At 56.3% G+C, this 19925-nt stretch overlaps 1 protein-coding gene across 1 annotated transcript; it reads left to right on the top strand.

Annotated features, from left to right (window-relative positions):
• The first annotated feature begins 775 nt into the window (after window positions 1–775).
• Window positions 776–19916, top strand: SLC3A1 (solute carrier family 3 member 1). The gene is made up of 10 exons (XM_056130535.1): window positions 776–1148; window positions 1382–1561; window positions 1685–1839; window positions 3743–3868; window positions 5503–5622; window positions 13555–13679; window positions 13936–14131; window positions 15850–16017; window positions 16633–16749; window positions 19451–19916. Exons 1-10 carry the CDS (start codon window positions 776–778, stop codon window positions 19889–19891), a joined length of 2001 nt encoding a protein of 666 aa, XP_055986510.1. The 3' UTR covers window positions 19892–19916.
• The last annotated feature ends 9 nt before the right edge of the window (window positions 19917–19925 follow it).

Below are 19925 nucleotides of genomic sequence, written 5' to 3'. Positions count from 1 at the left end.
TCACGGAAGGACTCGGCAAACTCTCGCGAAACTGCATTATCGTTTGCACACTCTCCCCCAGATCGTGACTGAGTTGGGGGTTCCCCTGGCTCTGCTCAGGGGACCCTCCGGGGGTGCTGGGATGGGACAGACGCCTTATCTTGCGGGAGTTGCAGGTGCACATTCTGCAGTGAGCGAGAGGGGCGTCTCAGGTGCGATGTCAAACTGCTTTGAATGGCTGAAATTCCACAGTGCCGCCAGCGGGACTGTCGCCTGCCTTGGTGCTCGGGGCCGCGGGTGAAGGGTCCTTCCTGGCCCAGTGCGGCTTGGCGGGGCTGCCCCCAGCCCAGCTACTCGGCTGTCCAGGCCTGTCCCCACACTCATGGCTGGGGCGAATCTGGGGGCAGTGAAGATGCTGGGGTCCCCTCTCACATGAGCCCAAGCACCACTGCCCTCGCCCCCCACCCCCCGTCTGGCGTCAGCACAGGGACACGGGGGCACCGTTTCCCCCCGGGGTGGGCGCTTCTGCCCAGCACCGACCCATCCAGTGAGGCCTCTCCCAGCCTCCCCCAGCCTCCAGTGTCCTCACCCCCGCCCCCTGTCCAGTCCCCCACGTGCAGGGCCCACCCCTTCCTGCCCTCCCCCGTGTCCCTTGCCCCTTACCTGCCCAGCCCCTGGTGGCGCCGCCCCCTGGACTTTGCCCCAGGCTCCAGCCCCACCCGCCCAGACGGGCCTCTGCACGCTCCCGCGGCCTCTGCAGCTCTCGGCAGCACCAGGCGGGAGTGGACGAGGTGCCATGGCCGAGGACAAGGGCGAGCGGCTGGGGATGAGCGTGCAGGGCTGCGCCAACCACGCCTTCGAGGGGGACGAGGAGGCGGCGGGCGCGGGGCAGGGCTCCGGGCAGGGCCCCCTGGCGGTGCCCGCGCGGCCCTACGCAGGGATGCCCAGGGACGTCCTGCTGCACTTCTCCGGCCGCGCCCGCTACCGCGTGCCGCGCGAGGTGCTCTTCTGGCTGACAGTGCTGGCCGTGCTGGCGCTGACCGCCGCCTCCGCCGCCCTCATCGCCGTGTCCCCCAAGTGCCTGGACTGGTGGCAGCAGGGGCCCATGTACCAGATCTACCCCCGCTCCTTCCGGGACAGCGACCGGGACGGGGACGGAGACCTGCCAGGTATGTGGGCCGGGTGGGGCGTGACCCTTGACCGCGATGCCAGGTGAGCACATTTCTGCTGGCCGGCCTGGGGGCGCTGCCTGCCACCCCCGCTCGTCTCACAGTGATCCTGAGCACAGAGCCAGCCCCCTGCCCCCGCCCGGCCGGGTGTCTCCGAGGCTCTCTGCCTCCGTCCCGGCGTCTCGTGGTGCGGACACCTGGGCGCTCATCCGCCCGCTTCACCTGTCCTCCAGGCGTTCAAGAGAAACTCGATTACATCACGTCACTCCATGTCAAGACCATCTGGCTCACATCCTTCTACAAGTCGGCCCTGAAAGACTTCAGGCACGGGGTCGAGGATTTCCGGGAGGTCGACCCCATGTTCGGGACCATGAGAGACTTTGAGGAGCTGGTGGCTGCCATCCATGACCGAGGTGCCTGAGCCGCGTGGGGGCGGGTGGGGGCGGGGTGCGTCGGGGCAGGCCCCTGCGGCTCCTCCCGGGCCCTCCATGCCGTTCTCACCGTCCTCCTCACCCCGCAACGGCCTTGCTTGCTAGGTCTGAAGTTAATCATCGACTTCATCCCCAACCACACCAGCGACAAGCATGCTTGGTTTCAGCTGAGTCGGAACCGGACGGAGAAATATGCGGATTATTACATCTGGCACGACTGTGCCCGGAATGGGGATGCAATCGTGCCCCCGAATAACTGGGTAAGTGCTGCTGTGCCCGCGCCCACGCGGTCACTCTGCAGATCTGGGGGCCCACAAGGAAGGACACAGTGAATGACGGTCGTTTTCCAGAGCAGAGGCATTCTCCCGAGAAACAGGAGAGGAGGGGGCGGTGCTGCCTGCTCTCACCGCAGGACCAGAATGTTCTACCACATTCCAGCCCGTTCCCTGTCTGCCAGCGGGGAGGCCGTGTCCCCTGAGCCCAGGAGCCCCGCCTGGTGCCTGCCCGCTCCGACCCCCTTGCGGGTAGCTCTCCCATTGACAGGTACCATCTCGGACCCACCCTGGGCTCAGGCCCGCCCGGTGGCTTCCTGAGCGGGACTCACCCACACACGGGGCTTCCGTCTTTCTTTCCCGTCTCTGCTGCTTGTTCGTACCATGCCCAGGGCTCCACGTCCATGGGGTTACGGCAGCTGCGCAGGTGCCGGGCACGGCAGAGGGGAGCGAGGGCACAGCCTGGCCCACTGCGAGCTGCTGCCTGCTGCCCCGGACGGCCCTGAGGACACGCACTGCAGCGGCCACAGGAGTTCCGGCAGCTCACAGTGCTCGACACCCCGCCGTTCGGGTAGACACCCGGAGGCCGGACACGGAGTCCCTCTGCAGGGTGTCCCTGGGGTTCACCTCCCAGTGACATGCTCAAAAGCTGTGTCTGAGCAGGACTCGGCAGGCAGGGGCCTGAGGGCCAACGCTGTGGCGGCTCCTTGGGTGTAACGTTGGTCAGACCGTCTCTGGGTGCATCTGGTAGGCTTAATTTCCCCAGGTTTCTTCTCATGGTTTTCTTTTCATCTTCATGTTTTTCAGCTGAATTTGTGGTGTGTGTGTGTGTGTGTGTGTGTGTGTGTGTGTGTGTGTGTGTGTAACCTCGTCTTTCCTTAGTTCTAGGTGCTGTAGTAGGAACTGTTTTAGTTGCTGTGGTAGGTGCTGAAGTAAGTACTGAGGTGGGTACTGTGGTGGCAGGTGCTGAGGAGTAGGTGCTGTGGTAGGTGTTTGTGCAGGGTTAGTCTCTGTTGTAGGTGCTGAGCTAAGTGCTGTGGTAGGCGCTGTGGTAGGTACTGAGGGAGGTGCTGAGGTAAATGCCTTGGGAGATGCTGAGGTTGGCATTGCGGTAGGTGCTAGTGTAAATGTTATTGCAGGTGGTAACGTAGGGACTGTGTCCTTATGGGTGCCCAAGGGCTTATGAGGTGAGTCAGCAAGGCCTTTTCCTAGAAAGGCTGTACCCTGGCCACAGCTCTTCTGTCCTGGGGAGTGGATAGAGCGCCAGTCTTTGAACTAAAGACGTGACTGAGGCAGAATCTCCCATCTGACGTGTCTGGATGTCTCTGTCGCACGGAAATGACAGATCGAGCAAGCTTGAGCCTTGTTCATCTCCCCCGTAGGAAGCTCAGATGCAGGGGGAGGGAGTGAGTCCTGCGTCCTGGAGTCAGAGCTGCCTAGAAAGAAACATGCTGGAAACCCCCCTGGCCGTTCCCCCCCTGTGTTGCAAGAGCTGGTGGCGTTGCAGTGGTGGGCTCGGTGCTTCTCTGGGGCTGGTTTAAATATTCACTGTTGGGATTCGAGGCCAAGGCCAGTGGGCTGTGTCGCTCCCTCAGGGCCACTTTCCTTCTCGTCACAGACGGGCGCCTCAGCCTGGAGGGAGGTTTCGGGCCGCAGCTGCCGCGCCGAGCACCCACTTTTGCGCTCGGACCACGTTGGCGTCCCGTTGCTTTGGGGGGCGGCTAGCGGGGAGCAGTTTGGGGAATAGATTCCGGTGCTCCTCACAAGGACATTGGTGAGGCCTTGTGCTTTGGCCGGCATTGGGGGAGGGGCGGGGTGATGACCACTGCCTGGGCGGCACCGTCAATGGGCCTAAAATGAAGTGACCCGTTTGCTGTTTTCTGTTTGCTAGTTAAGCGTGTATGGAAACTCCAGTTGGCACTTCGATGAGGTTCGAAACCAGTGTTACTTCCATCAGTTTCTGAAGGAGCAACCAGACTTAAATTTCCGCAATCCCGACGTTCAAGAGGAAATCCGAGTGAGTACGACCCCTGCTCTTCCTCTCTGCTGCGTGGTGCTCCTGTACCTGCGCTTCCCGGGGGCCCGACACCCCCCCACCCGTCTGCCTGGAGCAGTCGCTCTGACTCCCCGGGCTGCGAGGGGCTTCCTGGGTGTGTGTTCTCTGGGTGTGAGGTCTCTCCGGTGTGCAGTCTCTGGGTGAGAGGTCTCTCTGGGCGTGAGCTGCAGATGGGCTGTTTCCCTCCTGTCCCCGAGCTGCAGGCGGGTGGACAGTGTGATGGCCCTGGTCACCCTCCGTCAGCAGCAGGAGGGGCCGGAGTTGCCATCCCCAGCAGACCACCCAGCCCTGTCCTCCCGGCCGTGCCTGCAGGCGTGGGGCCCAGGGGGAGCCTCTGGGGGCCCCTGTGGTGTTCAGCGGCTCTTCCCCAGACCCTTGGGGCCGGCCGGGCTTGCCTGGGCAATATCCGTCAACCCACGGTCTGGCCCTCAGGCACCCAGACTCCGGCTCCCCACTCAGGTTTCCGGCTCCTGTCGCTGCCCTGAGGTGAAGGTCTCTCCGACCTTACCTTGCAGATGTTCAGAGCTTCACTGGGGAAGGGGCCGTCTGGGTCCTATAGCCGGAGGGGTCCAGCTGTGAGAGTGTGTGTGTGTGTGTGTGTGTGTGTGTGTGTGTGAGAGAGAGAGAGAGAGAGAGAGAGAGAGAGAGAGAGTATCTATGAGTATGTGTGGTGTGCAAATGTGTGTCTGGAGTGTGTGTTGTGTGTGTGTTTGTGTGAGTGTAAGTGTGCTTGTGTTGTGTGTATATGTCTAAGAGTGTGTTGTGTGTGTTGTGTGTCTCTGAGTGTTGTGTGAGTGTGTGTTTGGTGTGAGTGTATGTTTATATGTGAGTGTGTTGTGCATGAGTGTGTTGTGTGTTTGTGTGTGTCTGTGTGTGAGTGTGTATGTCTTTGTGAGTGCATTGTGTGTCTCTGCGTGTTGTGTGTGTGTTTGTGTTAGTGTGTCTGTGTTGTTTATGTGTGTGATCGTGTATGTCTACGTGTGAGTGTATTGTGTGCGTCTGTGTTGTGTTGTGTGTCTGTGTTGTGTGTGTGAACATGTATGTCTGTGTGTGTGTTGTGCGTGTGTGTGTTAGTGTGTCTGTGTTTGAGCATGAATGTCTACATGAGTGTATTGTGTGTATTGTGTGTGTGTTGTGTGTGTGAGCGTGTATGTCTGTGTGAGTGCATTGTGTCTGTGTGTTGTGTGTCTGTGTGAGCATGTATGTCTATGTGAGTGTATTGTGTGTGTTGTGTCTGTTGTGTGTGTGAGCGTGTATGTCTGTGTGAGTGCATTGTGTGTGTTTGTGTTGTGTGAGTGTGTGTTAGTGTATTTGTGTGTGAGTGTGTATGTCTACGTGTGAGTGTATTGTGTGTGTCTGTGTGCTGTGTGTGTGTGTTGTGTGTGTGAGCATGTATGTCTGTGAGTGCATTGTGTGTGTGTGTTGTGTGTGTGTGTGTGTGTGTGTGTGTGTGTGTGTGCGTGCGTGTGCAGTATTCTCAGGACGCCCAGAGGCGGGACTGCTCGTGGCTGGGACAGTGGCCCTTCTGCAGACAGAGCTTTTTGGAGCTTTGGTGCTGGGCCGTGGGTGACTGGCATTTTGGTTTTCTGTTCTAGGAAATCCTTCAGTTTTGGCTCACGAAGGGGGTGGACGGCTTCAGTTTTGACGCTGTCAAGTTTCTCCTGGAAGCGAAGCACCTGCGAGACGAGGCCCAGGTGGATAAGACACAGCCCCCGGTAAGCACTCTCAGGGTCCCACAGCTCAGAAGCGGGTCTGAGCCGTGAGCCCCTTTCTGGGCCAGGCCCGGGTCGTGTGAGAAGCCTGAGACCACGCCCAGCAGGCCTGCCCGGGCCTCAAAGCCCACCCTCGGCGTGTCGGCGGGTGCGGGGCAGGCCCACCAGATGCTGGGGAGGGTCCCACCAGGCCTGGCCGTGCCAGCAGAAGCCAGTGGGTCCCAGAGATCTGACGCCCGTCACGCGCAAGGCCCCCCTGCCCCCCACTGCCAGCCCCAGTCACCTGGCCCCTGATGGTCAGTGGACACTAGTCCTGAACTGAGTCCCCAGACGGCAGTTCCATATACCCAGTGGAAGGCTGGGGTCATGGAATTCTTTTTCTTTTGGGGGCTGTGGGTGGGGCGCGTTCACTCCCGGCACCCTGCTATGCTCGGGGCTGACTCCTGGCTCTGCATGCAGGAATCATCCTGCCGGTGCCCAGGGGACCCTATGGGACGCCGGGAATGAAACCGGAAGTGGCTGTGTGTGAGGCAAGCGCCCTCCCTGCTGTGCTATCGCTCTGGCCCAGCAAGATCGTTTTTACGTATTTTATTTTTTAAAATTTTTCTTAGTGAAACACCATGAGGTACAGTTGTATGTGTAAACACACAAAAAGACGGGCAAAGGGACGGCAGCGGCCTATCTCTCCCGCCGCCTGCGTTCGGTAGTCTCAGGCCATTTCCCCACTCCAGGGAGGTCAATGGCAATGGGCAGGCGAAGGAAGGAAACGAGGGCCAGGCTGGTTGGTCGTAGCAGCAGTTTATTACATGGAAGAAGTGTATGTCATAGAGGCCCCAGGATCTCTCAAGCATGTGCTCTCCAAGAGAGCCCCGAAAATCTCCTTCTATAGATCATGGTACCTCTAAAGGACGCAATATAGTGATGTCATCAAAAGGAGTTACAGAAAGAACACTGAGTCAAAACATACATTGTCTCCTTACATCTGCAGGCCAGTAATCTTGGCCTCAGGAAAGAAGATACAAAACCAAGACCAAAATCTTCCACAAGCACTTTCACAAGCTACAAGCACTTGGGTTTGCATCTCAAAGACCAGTCTGCTAGAGCTTGGAATCTACTTCAGGCCTGGCTAGCACCTGAGATCTGCATATCTAAGACCAGCTAGGTTCCTGTGAGAAAAGGGAAGGAAGCTGCCTCTTACAATATACTGAATTTACTGAAGGCAGTTTGAAGGGGAGGAATGTTCAGTCTTATCCAAGCTAGTCAGGACACACGGGAAAACTGCTTCTAGGACAGATTCTCATTTAGCAGATCAACCCACCCTGGAACAGAATTCCCTGGGTGTGTTTCTCCTCTCCTTGTCCGACCAACATATAAGCATACATAATATAAATCATTTTGTATGGACACAGTAAGAAATACTTTGCGCTTATAGAATTGCTCTCCTAGGGCCATCTCGATCTCAGACTGCCGTGCTCAGGCCAGATATCTTTCCTATTCTTAGCAGCAGGGTCCTAGTCTCGTCGTTACTTTTGGATCATGACAGTATTTGCCTACGATCAAACTCTTAACCTATAGTTAAGAATCGTGGCACCTTGGCCTGGCCCATCGCGATGCCAGGGTAGCACATAACTTACCAGCTTGCCCTGGTTCCATTCAGTCCCATGTCGGGACCCTGCTTTTGGGGGCGCTAGGAAGTGAGGGCAACTGAGGCTTATGTTGAGAAAGCAGATGCCCAGGAGTGAATAATATTCAAGGCCAATTAAATCCTAAGTTACAAAGCATAATATTAATCGTCTTCCTGACTCTGTACAAAAGGGACATCGCATTAAAGCAAACTATTTAAAAGACATAAGGAGAGGAGAAAGGCAATATTAACTTGCAATACAAGTTCAGTGTCCTAGAAGGATGAGACCTTAAAATTGGTTGGGGAAGAGAGCACAAAGAAATAGTTACAGACAAACATAGTAATGGGAATGACTCGGGAGCACTGTGATGGGTGCAACCCGATAAACCTAAGCTCCTTGTACTCCAACAGTTGTAGACTTACAAATTTTTGTGCTTGGGTTTCGGTTATACAATGATCGAGTACCCATCCCTCCACCAGTGCCCCTTCACCACCAGTGATCCCAGTATCCCTCCCACGCCCCACCCCCCCCCCCCATCCCACCCTGCCTCTGTGGCAGGGCATTCCCTTTTGTTCTCTCTCTCCTTTTGGGTGTTGTGGTTTGTGAAGGAGGCATTGAGTGGCAATCATGTTCGGTCTATAGTCTACTTTCAGCATGCTTCTCCCATCCTGGGTGGATCCTCCCAACACCCTTTACTTGGTGCGCCCTTCTCTATCTGAGCTGCCTTTTCCCCCAGCATGTGTGGCTGGCCTCCAAGCCATGGAGGAAACCTCCTGGTTCTTATCTCAACTATTCTTGGGTGTTTGTCTCCCATTCTGTTACTTTATATTTCCCAGATGAGTGCACTCTTTTTATGTCTGTCCCTCTCTTTCTGGAGCGATAGCACAGCGGGTAGGGCGTTCGCCTTACAAGCGGCCAACATGGCCGACCCGAGTTCGATTCCTCCGCCCCTCTCGGAGAGCCCGGCAAGCTACCGAGAGTATTCGATATGCCAGACAAGTAACAACAAAGTCTCCAATGGAGACGTTACTGGGCCCGCTCGAGCAAATCGACGATCAACGGGAGGGCCTTTACCTTTACCTTTACCATTTCACTTAGCATGATACTTTCCATGTAGTACCACTTGTATGTAAATTTCATGACTTCATCTTTTCTAACAGCTACATTGTACTCCATTATGTAGATGTACCAAAGTTTATTTAACCAGTCATCTGTTCTCGAGCACTCGGGTTTTTTCAAGATTTTGGCTATTGTAAAGAGTGCTGCAATGAAGAAACAAGTGCAGATGTCACTTTGACTATACTTTTTTGCATCTCTGGGATATATTCCCAGGAGTGGTATTGCTGGGTCAAATGGGAGCTCAATCTCTAATTTTTTGAGAATCGTCCATACTGTTTTCCAGAAGGGCTGAACCAGTCTGCATTCCCACCAGCAGTGTAGGAGGGTCCCTTTCTCCCCACATCCATGCCAACACCGATTGATTTTGTTCTTTTGGATGTGGGCCAGTCTCTGTGGTGTGAGATGAAATCTCATTGTTGTTTTGATCTGCATCTCCCTGATGATTAGTGATGTAAAGCATTTCCTCATGTGCCTTTTAGCCATTTGGATATCTTCTTTGAGAAAGTTTCTGTTCATTTTGTCACCCCATTTTTTGATGGGGTTGGATGTTTTCTTCTTGTGGAGTTCAACTAGTGTTTTGTATATCCTTGATATCAACCCCTTATCAGATGGATATTGAGTGAATATCCTTTCCCATTCTGTAGATTGTCTTTGTATTCTGGTCACTGTGTCTTTTGAGGTGCAGAAGCTTCTTAATTTAAGATAGTCCTATTTGTTTATCTCTGTTTCCACTTGGTTGCTCAGTGTAGTGTCGTCTTTGAAGATACCGTTAGCCTTAATATCGTGGAGGGTTTCACGGACCTTGTCTTCAGTGTACCTTATGGATTTTGGCCTGATGTTGAGGTCTTTAATCCATTTTCATCTGACTTTTTTGTGCATGGTGTTTGGTCGAGGTCTAAGCCCATTTTTTGGCATGTAGTTGTCCAGTTATGCCAGCACCGTTTCCTTATTCCACTTCACATTTCTTGCTCCCTTATCAAATATTAGATGTTCATACATTTGGGGTTGTGTGTACAGATATTCCACATTGTTCCATTGGTCTGTGGGCCTTTCTTTGCTCCAGTACCATGCTGTTTTAATTATTATCGCTTTGTAGTAGAGTTTGAGGTTGGGGAGGGTAATGCCTCCCAATGTCTTCTTCCCAAGAATTGCTTTAGCTATTTGTGGGCGTTTGTTGTTCCATATGAATTTCAGGAGTGCTTGATCCCTTTCTTTGAAGAATTTCATGGGTGTCCTTATAGGGATCGCATTGAATCTGTGTAGTGCCTTGGGGAGTATTGCCATTTTGACCATGTTAATTCTTCTATCCATGAGCAGGGGATATATTTCCATTTCCTCATGTCCTCTTTTATTTCATGGAGTAGCGTTTTGTAGTTTTCGTTGTAGAGGTCCTTTACCTCTTTGGTTAGGCTGATTCCGAGGTACTTGATTTTCTGGGGCACGATTGTGAACGGAATTGTTTTTTTCATGACCGTCACTGTCCCTTCTAATCTTTTTCAACCTGAAATCTATGTTGTTGGATACTAGTATGGCTACCCCGGCTTTTTTTTTTTTAATCAAGCAAATTTCCTCTCAGGGAGTTTATTCATGACACTACTTAATTTCCCTCCTAAAACATGGATTGTTCCATCAGTCTAACACAGCTCAGGATTTCTGTCTTCATATTAATACCCCAGCTTTTTTGAGGGAGCTGTTTGCTTGCAGGATTATTTTTCATTCTTTAATGTTGAGTCTTTGTGTGCTCTGACTTTTCAGATGAGTTTCTTTTTCTTTTTTCTCTTTCTTTCTTTCTTTCTTTCTTTCTTTCTTTCTTTCTTTCTTTCTTTAATTTTTATTAGTGAAACACCATGAGGTACAGTTGTAGACTTACAGATTTTTGTGCTTGGGTTTCAATTATACAATGATCAAGTACCCATCCCTCCACCAGTGCCCATTTTCCACCACCATGGGTCCCAGTACCCCTCCCACCCCCCAAAGCCCTCATCCCACCTTGCCTCTGTGGCAGGGCATTCCCTTTTGTTCTCTCTCTCCTTTTGGGCATTGTGGTCCGCAAAAGAGGCACTGAGTAGCAGTCATGTTTGGTCTATAGTCTACTTTCAGCACGCTTCTCCCATCCTGGGAGGATCCTCCCAACACCCTTTACTTGGTGCTCCCTTCTCTATCTGAGCTGCCTTTTCCCCTAGCATGTGTGGCTGGCTTCCAAGCCATAGAGCAAACCTCCTGGTAATAATCTTGGCCACTCTCGGGTGTTAGTCTCCTATTTTGTTACTTTATGTTCCCCAGATGAATGCAATATTTCTATGTCTATCCCTCTCTTTCTGACTCAGATGAGTTTCTTAGAGGCAGCAGAATGTTGGTTTCCGTTTCTGGATCCATTTTTCCACTCTATGTCTCTTGATTGGTGCATTTAGACCATTGACATTGAGAGAGATTATTGTCATGGGGTTTTGTGCCATCTTTTTGTAGGGGTTGGTTGTGCTTATAGGTGTTTTCCTTGTCTTACAGGAGTCCCTTTAGTCCTTCTTTTAGGTTTGGTTTTGAGTCTAAGAAGTTCCTGAGCTGTTGTTTATCTATAAAATGGTGTATCATTCCATCGAATTTGAGAGTTTAGCTGGATAAAGTATTCTTGGTGAGGTGTTCATTTCGTTGAGTTTTTTTTTGGTTGTTTTTGTTGTTGTTGTTGTTGTTGCTTTTTGGGTCACACCCGGCAATGCTCAGGGGTTACTCCTGGCTCTGCACTCAGGAATCACTCCTGGCAGTGCTCGGGGGACCATATGGGATGCTGGGAATCAAACCTGGGTCAGCCGCGTGCAAGGTAAACATCCTCCCCGCTGTGCTATCACTCCAGCCCCTCATTGGGTTTTTTCATTATATCCCACCATTGCCTTTGGGCTTGGAGGGTTTCCTCTGATAGGCCTGCTGTAAATCCAAGGGGTGCTCCTTTGTATGTGATTTCCTTCTTTGACCTTGCTGCTTGCAGTATTGTGTCTCTATCCATGATTCCATCATTCTGACTATGATATGCCTTGGAGTGTTTTTATTAGGGTCTCTTTGGCTGGCACCCTTCTGGCTCCTTGGATCTGGATGTCTGCATTCTTTAACTCTGGGAACTTTTTAGCAATGATTTCTTTGACCGTGGTTTTTCATTGGGGTTGCCTCCTTGTCCTTGTGGTACTCCAATGATTCTAATGTTGTTCCTCTTGGAGTCATCCCTTAGGTCTCTGATTCACCTTAGGACTATTTTGAGGTCTTTTCCCATTGTTCGTTGTTGCCTATACAATTTCTGCTGCTCATCTTCAAGTTCACTGATCCTGTCTTCGGCTGTAGTCATTCTACTGTTGAGGGCACTCACTGAGTTTTTAATTTCATCTACTGAATCCTTTATTTGTAGCACTTCTTTTTGTAGCTTTTTTTTTTTATTTCTGCTCTCATTTCTTCCTGTATTTTCTCAACTATCCGATCCACTGTTTCTTTCATTTCTCCCTTTAATTTTCTGGATGTCTGCTCCATTGATTCTTTGAGTTCCTTGAATTCTTTATCAGAGAGCTCGTATTTGTGGGTAACCCCTGTTGAAGATTCGGGACTATTTTCTTCGTCCTCTCCTCGTAGTGGAGATTTGTGTTGTTTCCTCATGTTTTATGGTTGTGTAGAGGTAGAACCTTCAGGTTCACTAGCACTGTTCCCTCTCATTGCGGGAAAGGGTTCTGAATGAGCTCAGTCGATGGTGGTCACCCTTCTCCCCTTCTAGAATACGTCCTTCCTCTCGGACATTATTCTGTGACTTATGATCGGCGTCTAGTGAAGCATTGGAGGATGTGCTCTTTTACATAGGGTTTGTACAGCTTTTTGTATACATTGGTCTTTTAATGGAGTTGATGTAGGCCAGTGGATTGCTATCGTCTTGTGTTTGAGGCGGCTGGGACGTTTTGCACAGAATTAGGTGATACAGGTTGGGATATGAGTTGAGAGAGCTGGGAATGGGAAATTAACTGTGGCCACACTGAAGGCCACGCCCACTTTGAGGAGGCCACGGCCCCTACAGTGGAGGCTGTACCCCCAGCCTGTCTGGATGCTGGAACCCGGGACCAAGGGCTTGTGCAGAAGAAAGGCCGGGGCTAGGTGGGAGGGCATGAGGTGGAACTCTGGCGAGTGCCCCCAGGGATCTGTCCGGGTGGCAGGCGATTGGGGCCGCAGGGCGGGGTGGGACGGGGCAAGATCGTTTTTATTGAACAAAATATGCTCAGAAAGATGTGAGGGGGAGAGAGAAGTACGTGTCCGAGAGAGAGCGTGGGCTTTTCCAGGGTGGAGAAAGCGGAGACGTTAAACGGACTAGTGAGACCCCCGTATTGAGGGAGGGCGGGGCGGGGACAGCAAACGAGGGCTGACTTCCTGCCCAGCTTTCAGCTTTCATCCCGAATAGCGGGTTTCCAAATAGCGGGTTTCTAGGAACTTGTCCCTTCATTAATGCCAGTCAGCTGCTAAAGAGGCATTGGCAGTGCCTGGGCTGATTCTCAGAGCACGTTATGGACCAAAGGTTAGAATTATCTCATTATTTTTGTTCGTGATTTTTTCCAATTAAAGGAAAAAGGAAGTGGGATAAAAACAGTGACCTTACCCCAGAGAGAAGCGTTTGCCCTGAGAACCCCAGAGGGTCTTGTGACTCAGCAAGGGGGAGCCACAGCACCCCGGTGGAAGCGCCCCAGAAGACTCCCAGGGAAAACGAGGACAAGTTCCGGGGACACCTGAGGTTCCCAAACCCTGGGAAATTCACTCATTCAGAGGGCGTGACCCAGGCCCGGACATGTCTCCAAGGCTGGCTCTTGGCTCACATGCAGGGGCCTGGGGTCGGCTCTGTGCCCCGTGCTCTGAGTAGCCACTGAGCACTGCTGGAGGGCTCCAACCACGAGAAGTGAAGGGTGAGGGCAGAACTCAGAGGGACATTCTGGCTGTTCTCAGGGGTCACCCTTCTGCGGGTGCAGGAGGATGGAGACGTGGGCCTCGCTTGGGAAGAATGCAGTGATCTGGGGGGTGATTGGGCCGGCATGGAGCATCCTGGACAGTTCTGGACAAACCCAGGGTTTGGCTGATGTGCAGAGAACCAGTGTCGGAGGTGTAGTGTGTCCTTGTCGGCCGGCGAGGCCGGTCTGGCCTTGGCAGTGCAGGTGACAGTGACAGGCGGTTCCCTCTGCAGAACACCGTGACGCAGTACTCGCAGCTGTTCCACGACTTCACCACCACGCAGGTGGGCATGCACGACCTGGTGCGCGGCTTCCGGCAGACCCTGGACCAGTACAGCCGGGAGCCGGGGAGGTACAGGTAGGTAATGCAACCGGGGCCCACTTGGGGACCGTCTCCTTGTGAGTTTCCGTGCAGCCGCAGGCTTGCCTGGTCGCCCTCGGCTGTGTGGCGTCACCGGCCCTCTGGTCATGACCGCCACCGGAGCGCAGGCAGTCACGCGCCGGGCTGCGTCCTGTGGCCTCCCCCGAGCAGGCGCAGTGTGGCCTCCACGTCCGTCTCATCAGGTGAGGCAGGCCGTGGTGCTCACGCTTGCCGACCCGCTGCTGCTGTGCAGGTTCCTGGGGACTGTGGCCTCGGGCGAGGGCATCGATGGGACCATGATGTACTACGGGCTGCCCTTCATCCAGGAGGCCGACTTCCCCCTCAACGACGGCCTGGGCCAGCTGGACGCGCCCTCGGCGCGCCGCGTGTATGAGGCCATCAAGTCCTGGATGGAGAACATGCCGGAAGGAAAGTGGCCCAACTGGATGGTGAGTCGCGGAGACTGCCGGCCGGCACCCTCGTGCAGTGCCCACAGCCCTGGGGGTCGCCCTACCAGTGGGAGCGGGCATGCAGATGCACACGGAGGGTGTGCGGGGGTGTGCACGTGCGTGCGTGTGTGTGGGTGTGTGCACATGTGGTGTGTGGGTGTGTGCATCTGTCTGCAGGTGTGTAAACTGTGTGGTGTGTGTGGACGTGTGTGGGTGTGTGCACATGTGCGTGTGTGGTGTGGGGGTGTGTGCATGTGTGTGCATGTATGCCTGGCATTTGTTGGTGAGTGTGTGCTGGAGTGTGGTGTGTGCATGTATGTGCACAGTGTTGGTGAGTGTGTGGGTGTGTGCAGGTGGGTGTGTGCAGTGTCTGTTAGTGTGTGTGGTACATGCAGGGTTTGTGGGCATGTGGGGATTTGTATGGTGTTTGTTGCTGGGTGCATGTGTTTGTGGGTGTGTGCGGTGTTCCCGGATCTGTGCAGTTTGCAGGTTTGCGGGTCTGTGCTGAGTCAGGTGGGGTGTCTGGGAGCACGCAGAGTCCCCCTGTGGGCGCCTCCCGCTGGGCTGTGCTTGGTCACGTGGCCTTTCAGAGGCCGCCGGGCCAGAGTGTGTGGGAAACTGACCCTGCAGGCCCTGAGCGGCCTGGGGGCCCTCGGCCATGTGCGTGCCATAGCCGCGTCCTGTTCCCGCCCACCTGCCACCAAGGGCTGGGCTGGGCTGGCCTCTCTGAGATGTGGGGGAGTGCGCAAGTATCTGTACCCGAGACCCTGCGGCCTGCTGGACACTCAGAGGAACTGGAGCCCGGTGGTGGTGTGGGTTGGCCCCACAGGAGAGCCCGGAGTGGGGCGTCTGGAAGGACCAGGTGTTCCCGGGTGGCCAGAGGGAGTCTGTGCCCGGTCCTCCCCTTCAGGCTGGGCTGGGCTCTGCAGGACCCCGTCTTGTGTGGGGTCGGCTGCCAGCTGACCTCACTGGTGGCTACCAGAGGACGCACTTGCCACGTGGGATTCAGGGCACAGAGCAGACAGGCCAAGGTTGCCGTGGGCTGGGCCACGGAGGGCGGGGCCACAGGACACTCCCTGGGGTCCCAGGACAGTGCCTCTGGGTGTGGCCCCAGACCAAAACCAACAGCCAAAAAGGCAGAAAGCATTTACACAGCTTTGAGTTACTCTACGTTTTCAGATAAAAGTGGGTTTCTTTCATTCAAATTAATCTTGAGGACCGGACAGTTCAGTAGGTAGGGCATTTGCATCGCATGCAGATACCTGGGTTTGATCCCGGACACCGCATGTGGTCCCTTGAGGACCGCCAGGAGTGATAACTGAGCTCAGAGCTGGGCGTGAGCTCTGAGCACTGCCAGGAGCGGCTTAAGAGCAAAACCAAAAATGTCTTGAGGAGTCCAGCCGTCGGTACGTGCGGGCCCTCCAGAGTGCCCCCTCGGCCTGCCCTGCTTCCATGTCTCAGACATCTTCCCAGCTTACACGTGGGGTGCCGAGAGGTCCTCGTCACTCTGGCCCTGGCTGCAGGATGCTGTCAAGCCGGTCCCGTCGCTGGCTCGTGGGCTGTGAAGCCAGTCCCGTTGGTGGCACACCGGTGCGCAACATATCGGCCCCAGCACAAGCTGCAGACTCAGGCCTGAATTGAGCAGCCGCTGACCTGGTGAGGTTTTAGGGAGACCCTCAGCTGTTCAGAGCCGTGATCTCGAAGCCTCTGCCTTTCAGCTCGGTGGCCCAGACTACGCCCGGCTGACTTCTCGTTTGGGGAAAGAGTTTGTCAACATCATGAACATGCTTCTGTTCACGCTCCCTGGGACCCCCATAACCTACTACGGGGAAGAAATAGGAATGAGGAACATTCTAGCCACGAACCTCAGCGAGAACTATGACGCAGTAAGTCTGTGTAGCCGAGGTGCGTGCTGTGCAGATGCTGGTCTCTGTCCACTCGGGCTCAGTGTGTCTGCTCTGTGGCCATTACGGCCCCCGCCCTTTGGACAGTGACCAGGCTGCACCGTGGATACTGTGCGATCTCAGTTCGCACACAGGCATGGTGCTGGGCACATTTGCTGGGGGCCTCACCGCCGTGCACAGGGTGAGTTGACCGGACCGGGCGGCTCGTGCCAGGGTCAGTGTGGGCCTGGGGGCGCAACTCAGCAGGGCCAGCAGGCCAGTGCCACCTCCCTGGCCTGGGGGCACCGCTGGCCACCATCGAGGCAGCACTCAGCCGCACCCACACGCTCCGCCCGACTCGGGGTGGAGGGGGGGCGCTTGGGTCTCACCGTCACGGCTGATCTCCCACCCGTAGCTCACACGGAAGCTTCCAGTCTTGTGAGATGAGTTTCCCAGAGACTGAGCTCACGGGCAGAAACGGGAGAATTAGCTCCCTGAACCGACTGCTGCTGTGGGCGGCCCTGGGGACAGCCCAGGGCCACGCCCAGCCCTGGTGCGGGGGAGGTGAGGGTGGCGGGCGTGTGGTCAGACCTCGGCGCCCCGTGTCTCTGCCTGCAGATGGTCCTGCTCTCCAAGGCGCCGATGCAGTGGGACAACAGCTCCAACGCCGGCTTCTCGGAGGGGAACCACACCTGGCTGCCCACCGGCTCCGACTACCAGACCGTGAACGTGGACGTGAGTACCTGGGGCTCGTGCCAGGCCCCGCCCAGGGCGACACATACTCAGCTGAACCCTCTCCGTGCTCCCCCACCCACTCACGGCTTCCCCTTCTTTCCCAGCACCTCTCCTGGTGGAGTTCATGGGTGCGGGCCTGTGGGCGTGGCGGGCAGTGGCCAGGGTGCTGGGCTGGCGGGGGGTCAGGCCGCCACAAGCTGCTGGGTCCAGGCTGGGCCTCCCTCAGGGCTGTGGCCGTCTCCTGGCCCTGCAGTTTGCAGTTGTGAGACGTTTGTAAGTCTCGTGTTTGTGACAACATGAACGGGGACAGAGGGCAGCTGCCTGGAGGTCAGGGCCGGCCCGTCCCTGGAGTGACTCACCCGTGTGCTCCAGAGGTCTCTGTTCCCTCTGCAGGGGACAGGGACTGGGGTCACGTGGGGGGATGTTCTGAAGGACGGCCCCGTGCCTTCCTGTTTGACTTCCGGTCACTCCAGTGACCAGGTTTTCCAAGCTCTGCAGATTCCCCATACAGGAATACATTCCAGCAGAACCGCCCATGGACCAGGGGAACCGGGTGTGGTTTCGGAGGAAGGAGGGCCCCCGCTGGGAAGGTGACGGTTCCCAGAGCAACGCGGGCATGCTTGGACCTCGCAGTGTGCCGAGACGAGAGGGCGAGGCACATGCAGAGGCCTTGACCGTGGGGATGACCAAGACCCCTGAGCACCCTTCCACCGCACGGGATTGCCTGGTTAATCCCGGGGGACCCTCAGCTTGGGGCCTCGGAGCAGAAAAGGGACACTTGGGTGGAAGCCTCAGCGAATGGGCCGGAGCGGCGAGGACAGCTCCCGGCAAACCCTCGATGAGATGAGAGACACGCGGAAAAGCAGTGGCCGGAAAGGCTGGGGAGCGCGGGAGAGGCTGCTAGGGGCCTTGGCGGACCTGGCCGCGAGCTACACGGAGTGAAGCCACGGCCAGCCCCAAGCGTGTGGCGACTTGCCAGCCGGCCCTGCGTGGTGGCCACTCAGAGAGGGCCCTGTGCCACAGGCAGGCGGACCCACGTGGCCCGACAGACACGAACCAGGAAAGGCCGACCAGCCCGGCAGTTCTGGGTCTGGCGACGGGTCTCAGAGCAGAGATTCAGGGCCCTGTGTCGGGGGACCTGCCCAGGGGCCCCACACGGGTCCTACCACAGAAGGGGGGGCTGAGCCGCAGCCGTCGGCAGGAAACTGCAGACTCAGCCGTGCGGTGGCCCTCCACGGGACCTGCAGCTGTAAAGGGCGCACGAGCACCCAGGGTGCGGGCGCAGAGGCCGGGATCGTGGCCGGCCTCCAGCGCCCACTTTCCTGTCCTTGCTCCTGCACTGTAGACGGTGCAAGCGCTTCCTGTTCAAAGCGAAACGAAAACCCCAGCGCCACGGAGCCGGTGTGGAGATGTTTAATGGTGGGCAAAATAGGGTTCCACATGACGTCTGGGACAAGGCAGTTTTCAGAAATTGGAAAAGAAAGGACACTCGACTGCAAATCATGGTTCTCTGCAGCTCTCACAGCTTCAAGTCTATAAAAATGGACTCTGGGAGACGCAGAGACGGACGGTTCAGTCACAGGGGCACCTCCGCATCCTCGTGGGAAGCCCCATGACGAAGTCGCCGCACTCACCAGCACTTAGCAGAGGGCGCCGTAGGGTTTCCCACGCGTCCTCCAAGGCACACAGGAAGCTGACTGCGACGGGTCACGCCGAAGACCCAGCCCGGGGCGCTCTCATTAGCCGCACTGCGCAAGGATGCGCCCACAGCCAGGCCTGAGGAACCCTGGGTGGCAGCGACTCAGCAGGACCCCGGGCTTGGCGGCCCCTGGGGAGGGTGAGTCAGCTCGTGCCGGCGCCTGTACTCCGGCCAGCTCTCTCCTCGTGGTCCCCGCCCTAATAAGGAACGCGAGGGGCCCCTGCCGTGCACGCAGCTGACTCAGCTTTGATCCCCGGCCTCCCGTAAGGGCCCTTGTGCCCCACCAGGAGTGACTCCCGGTGTAGAGCCAGGAGTAAGTCCTGAGCATCACTGGGTCTGGCCCAAAAGGAGGAAAACAAAACTCAGCCCGCAGACAAGACAGACAAAATACTCGCGCTTCTGGCATGAAGTGGCTGAGTGTGGTCCGACCATGCAGAACCTTGTCATCCAGATCACCCAGAAGAAATGGACGATACTTGAAACGTTAAGAAAACGAACAAAAAAGGATGAAGAACACCATTCCGTTCTGCAGTCGAGCGCAGCAAGACAACCCAATACTGGGCATTTGGCCTTAGGGTTAAAAACGTGTCCTGCGTGGAGGGTGCCCGCGCTGGCCTCCCCCTGGCCCTCACCAGACGGGGGCAGAAGCCTCCTCTCCCCGCAGCCCAGGCCACAGGGACGTTTCTGACGCGTAGGTGGAGGCAGGTTCCGTGCTGAGTGGAGACGCTGAGCCCCGCCCGGGCTCCCCTGGGAACAGGCGCCCACCAAGGGTCCCATGGGCCGAGCCAACTGTCCCCTAAAGCTCCTGGTAATTCGAGGAGCAGCATGACGCAGACTGTTCTGGGGAATTCACTGTTTGCTTTGGGGGTAGCCTGGTGGTCTCGGGGCCACGAGGCCGGGTGAGGGCAGCCGTGTGACCTCCGGCTTCCTCTCTGGCCCGAGCAAGTTTCTGGTTTGATTCCGAGAGTGCTCAGACTGTCGTCCCACTGTTCGGGTCCGCAGGCGCAGAGGAGACAGCCGGACTCGGCGCTGCGGTTCTACCAGGAGCTGGGGCGGCTGCACGCGAGCGAGCTGGCCCTCAGCCGGGGCTGGCTCTGCCTCCCGCACAGCGACACGTCCGTGGTCGTGTACGCGCGCGAGATGGACGGCCTCGACTCCGTCTTCCTCGTGGTCCTGAACTTCGCGGAGCCCCTGCTGGTCGACCTCACGCGGGTGATTCCCGACGTGCCCCCGAGAGCGAGCGTGCGGCTGAGCACCAACGCCGACCTCCAGGGCCAGGAGGTGGACACGGCCGCCGTGCGGGTGGGCCGGGCCGAGGGCCTGCTCCTCCAGTACCCCACGCGCAGCCCCCTGCACAGCCAGCCCGCCTTCCAGGGCAGGTGCTTCGTCTCCAACCGGGCGTGCTACTCGCCCGTGCTGGACATGCTGTACACCTCGTGCTAGGCGCCCGGCCGCCCTGCTCGCGCCACGGGCAGCG

Source organism: Sorex fumeus, unplaced genomic scaffold (genome assembly GCF_029834395.1).
Source record: "Sorex fumeus unplaced genomic scaffold, SorFum_2.1 ptg000079l, whole genome shotgun sequence".
In the NCBI taxonomy this organism is placed as follows: domain Eukaryota; kingdom Metazoa; phylum Chordata; class Mammalia; order Eulipotyphla; family Soricidae; genus Sorex; species Sorex fumeus.
Note: the sequence above shows the minus strand (reverse complement) of the source record. Positions and strands in the feature narration are given on the sequence as shown.

What these genes read in the sequence shown, in the direction of transcription:
- SLC3A1 (XM_056130535.1), top strand. Translation starts at nt 776, where the DNA reads ATGGCCGAGGACAAGGGCGAGCGGCTGGGGATGAGCGTGCAGGGCTGC. An exon ending in TGGATAAGACACAGCCCCCG is followed by an intron (nt 5,623 to 13,554) that starts GTAAGCACTCTC and finishes TTCCCTCTGCAG; the next exon opens with AACACCGTGACGCAGTACTC. An exon ending in TCAGCGAGAACTATGACGCA is followed by an intron (nt 16,018 to 16,632) that starts GTAAGTCTGTGT and finishes CTCTGCCTGCAG; the next exon opens with ATGGTCCTGCTCTCCAAGGC.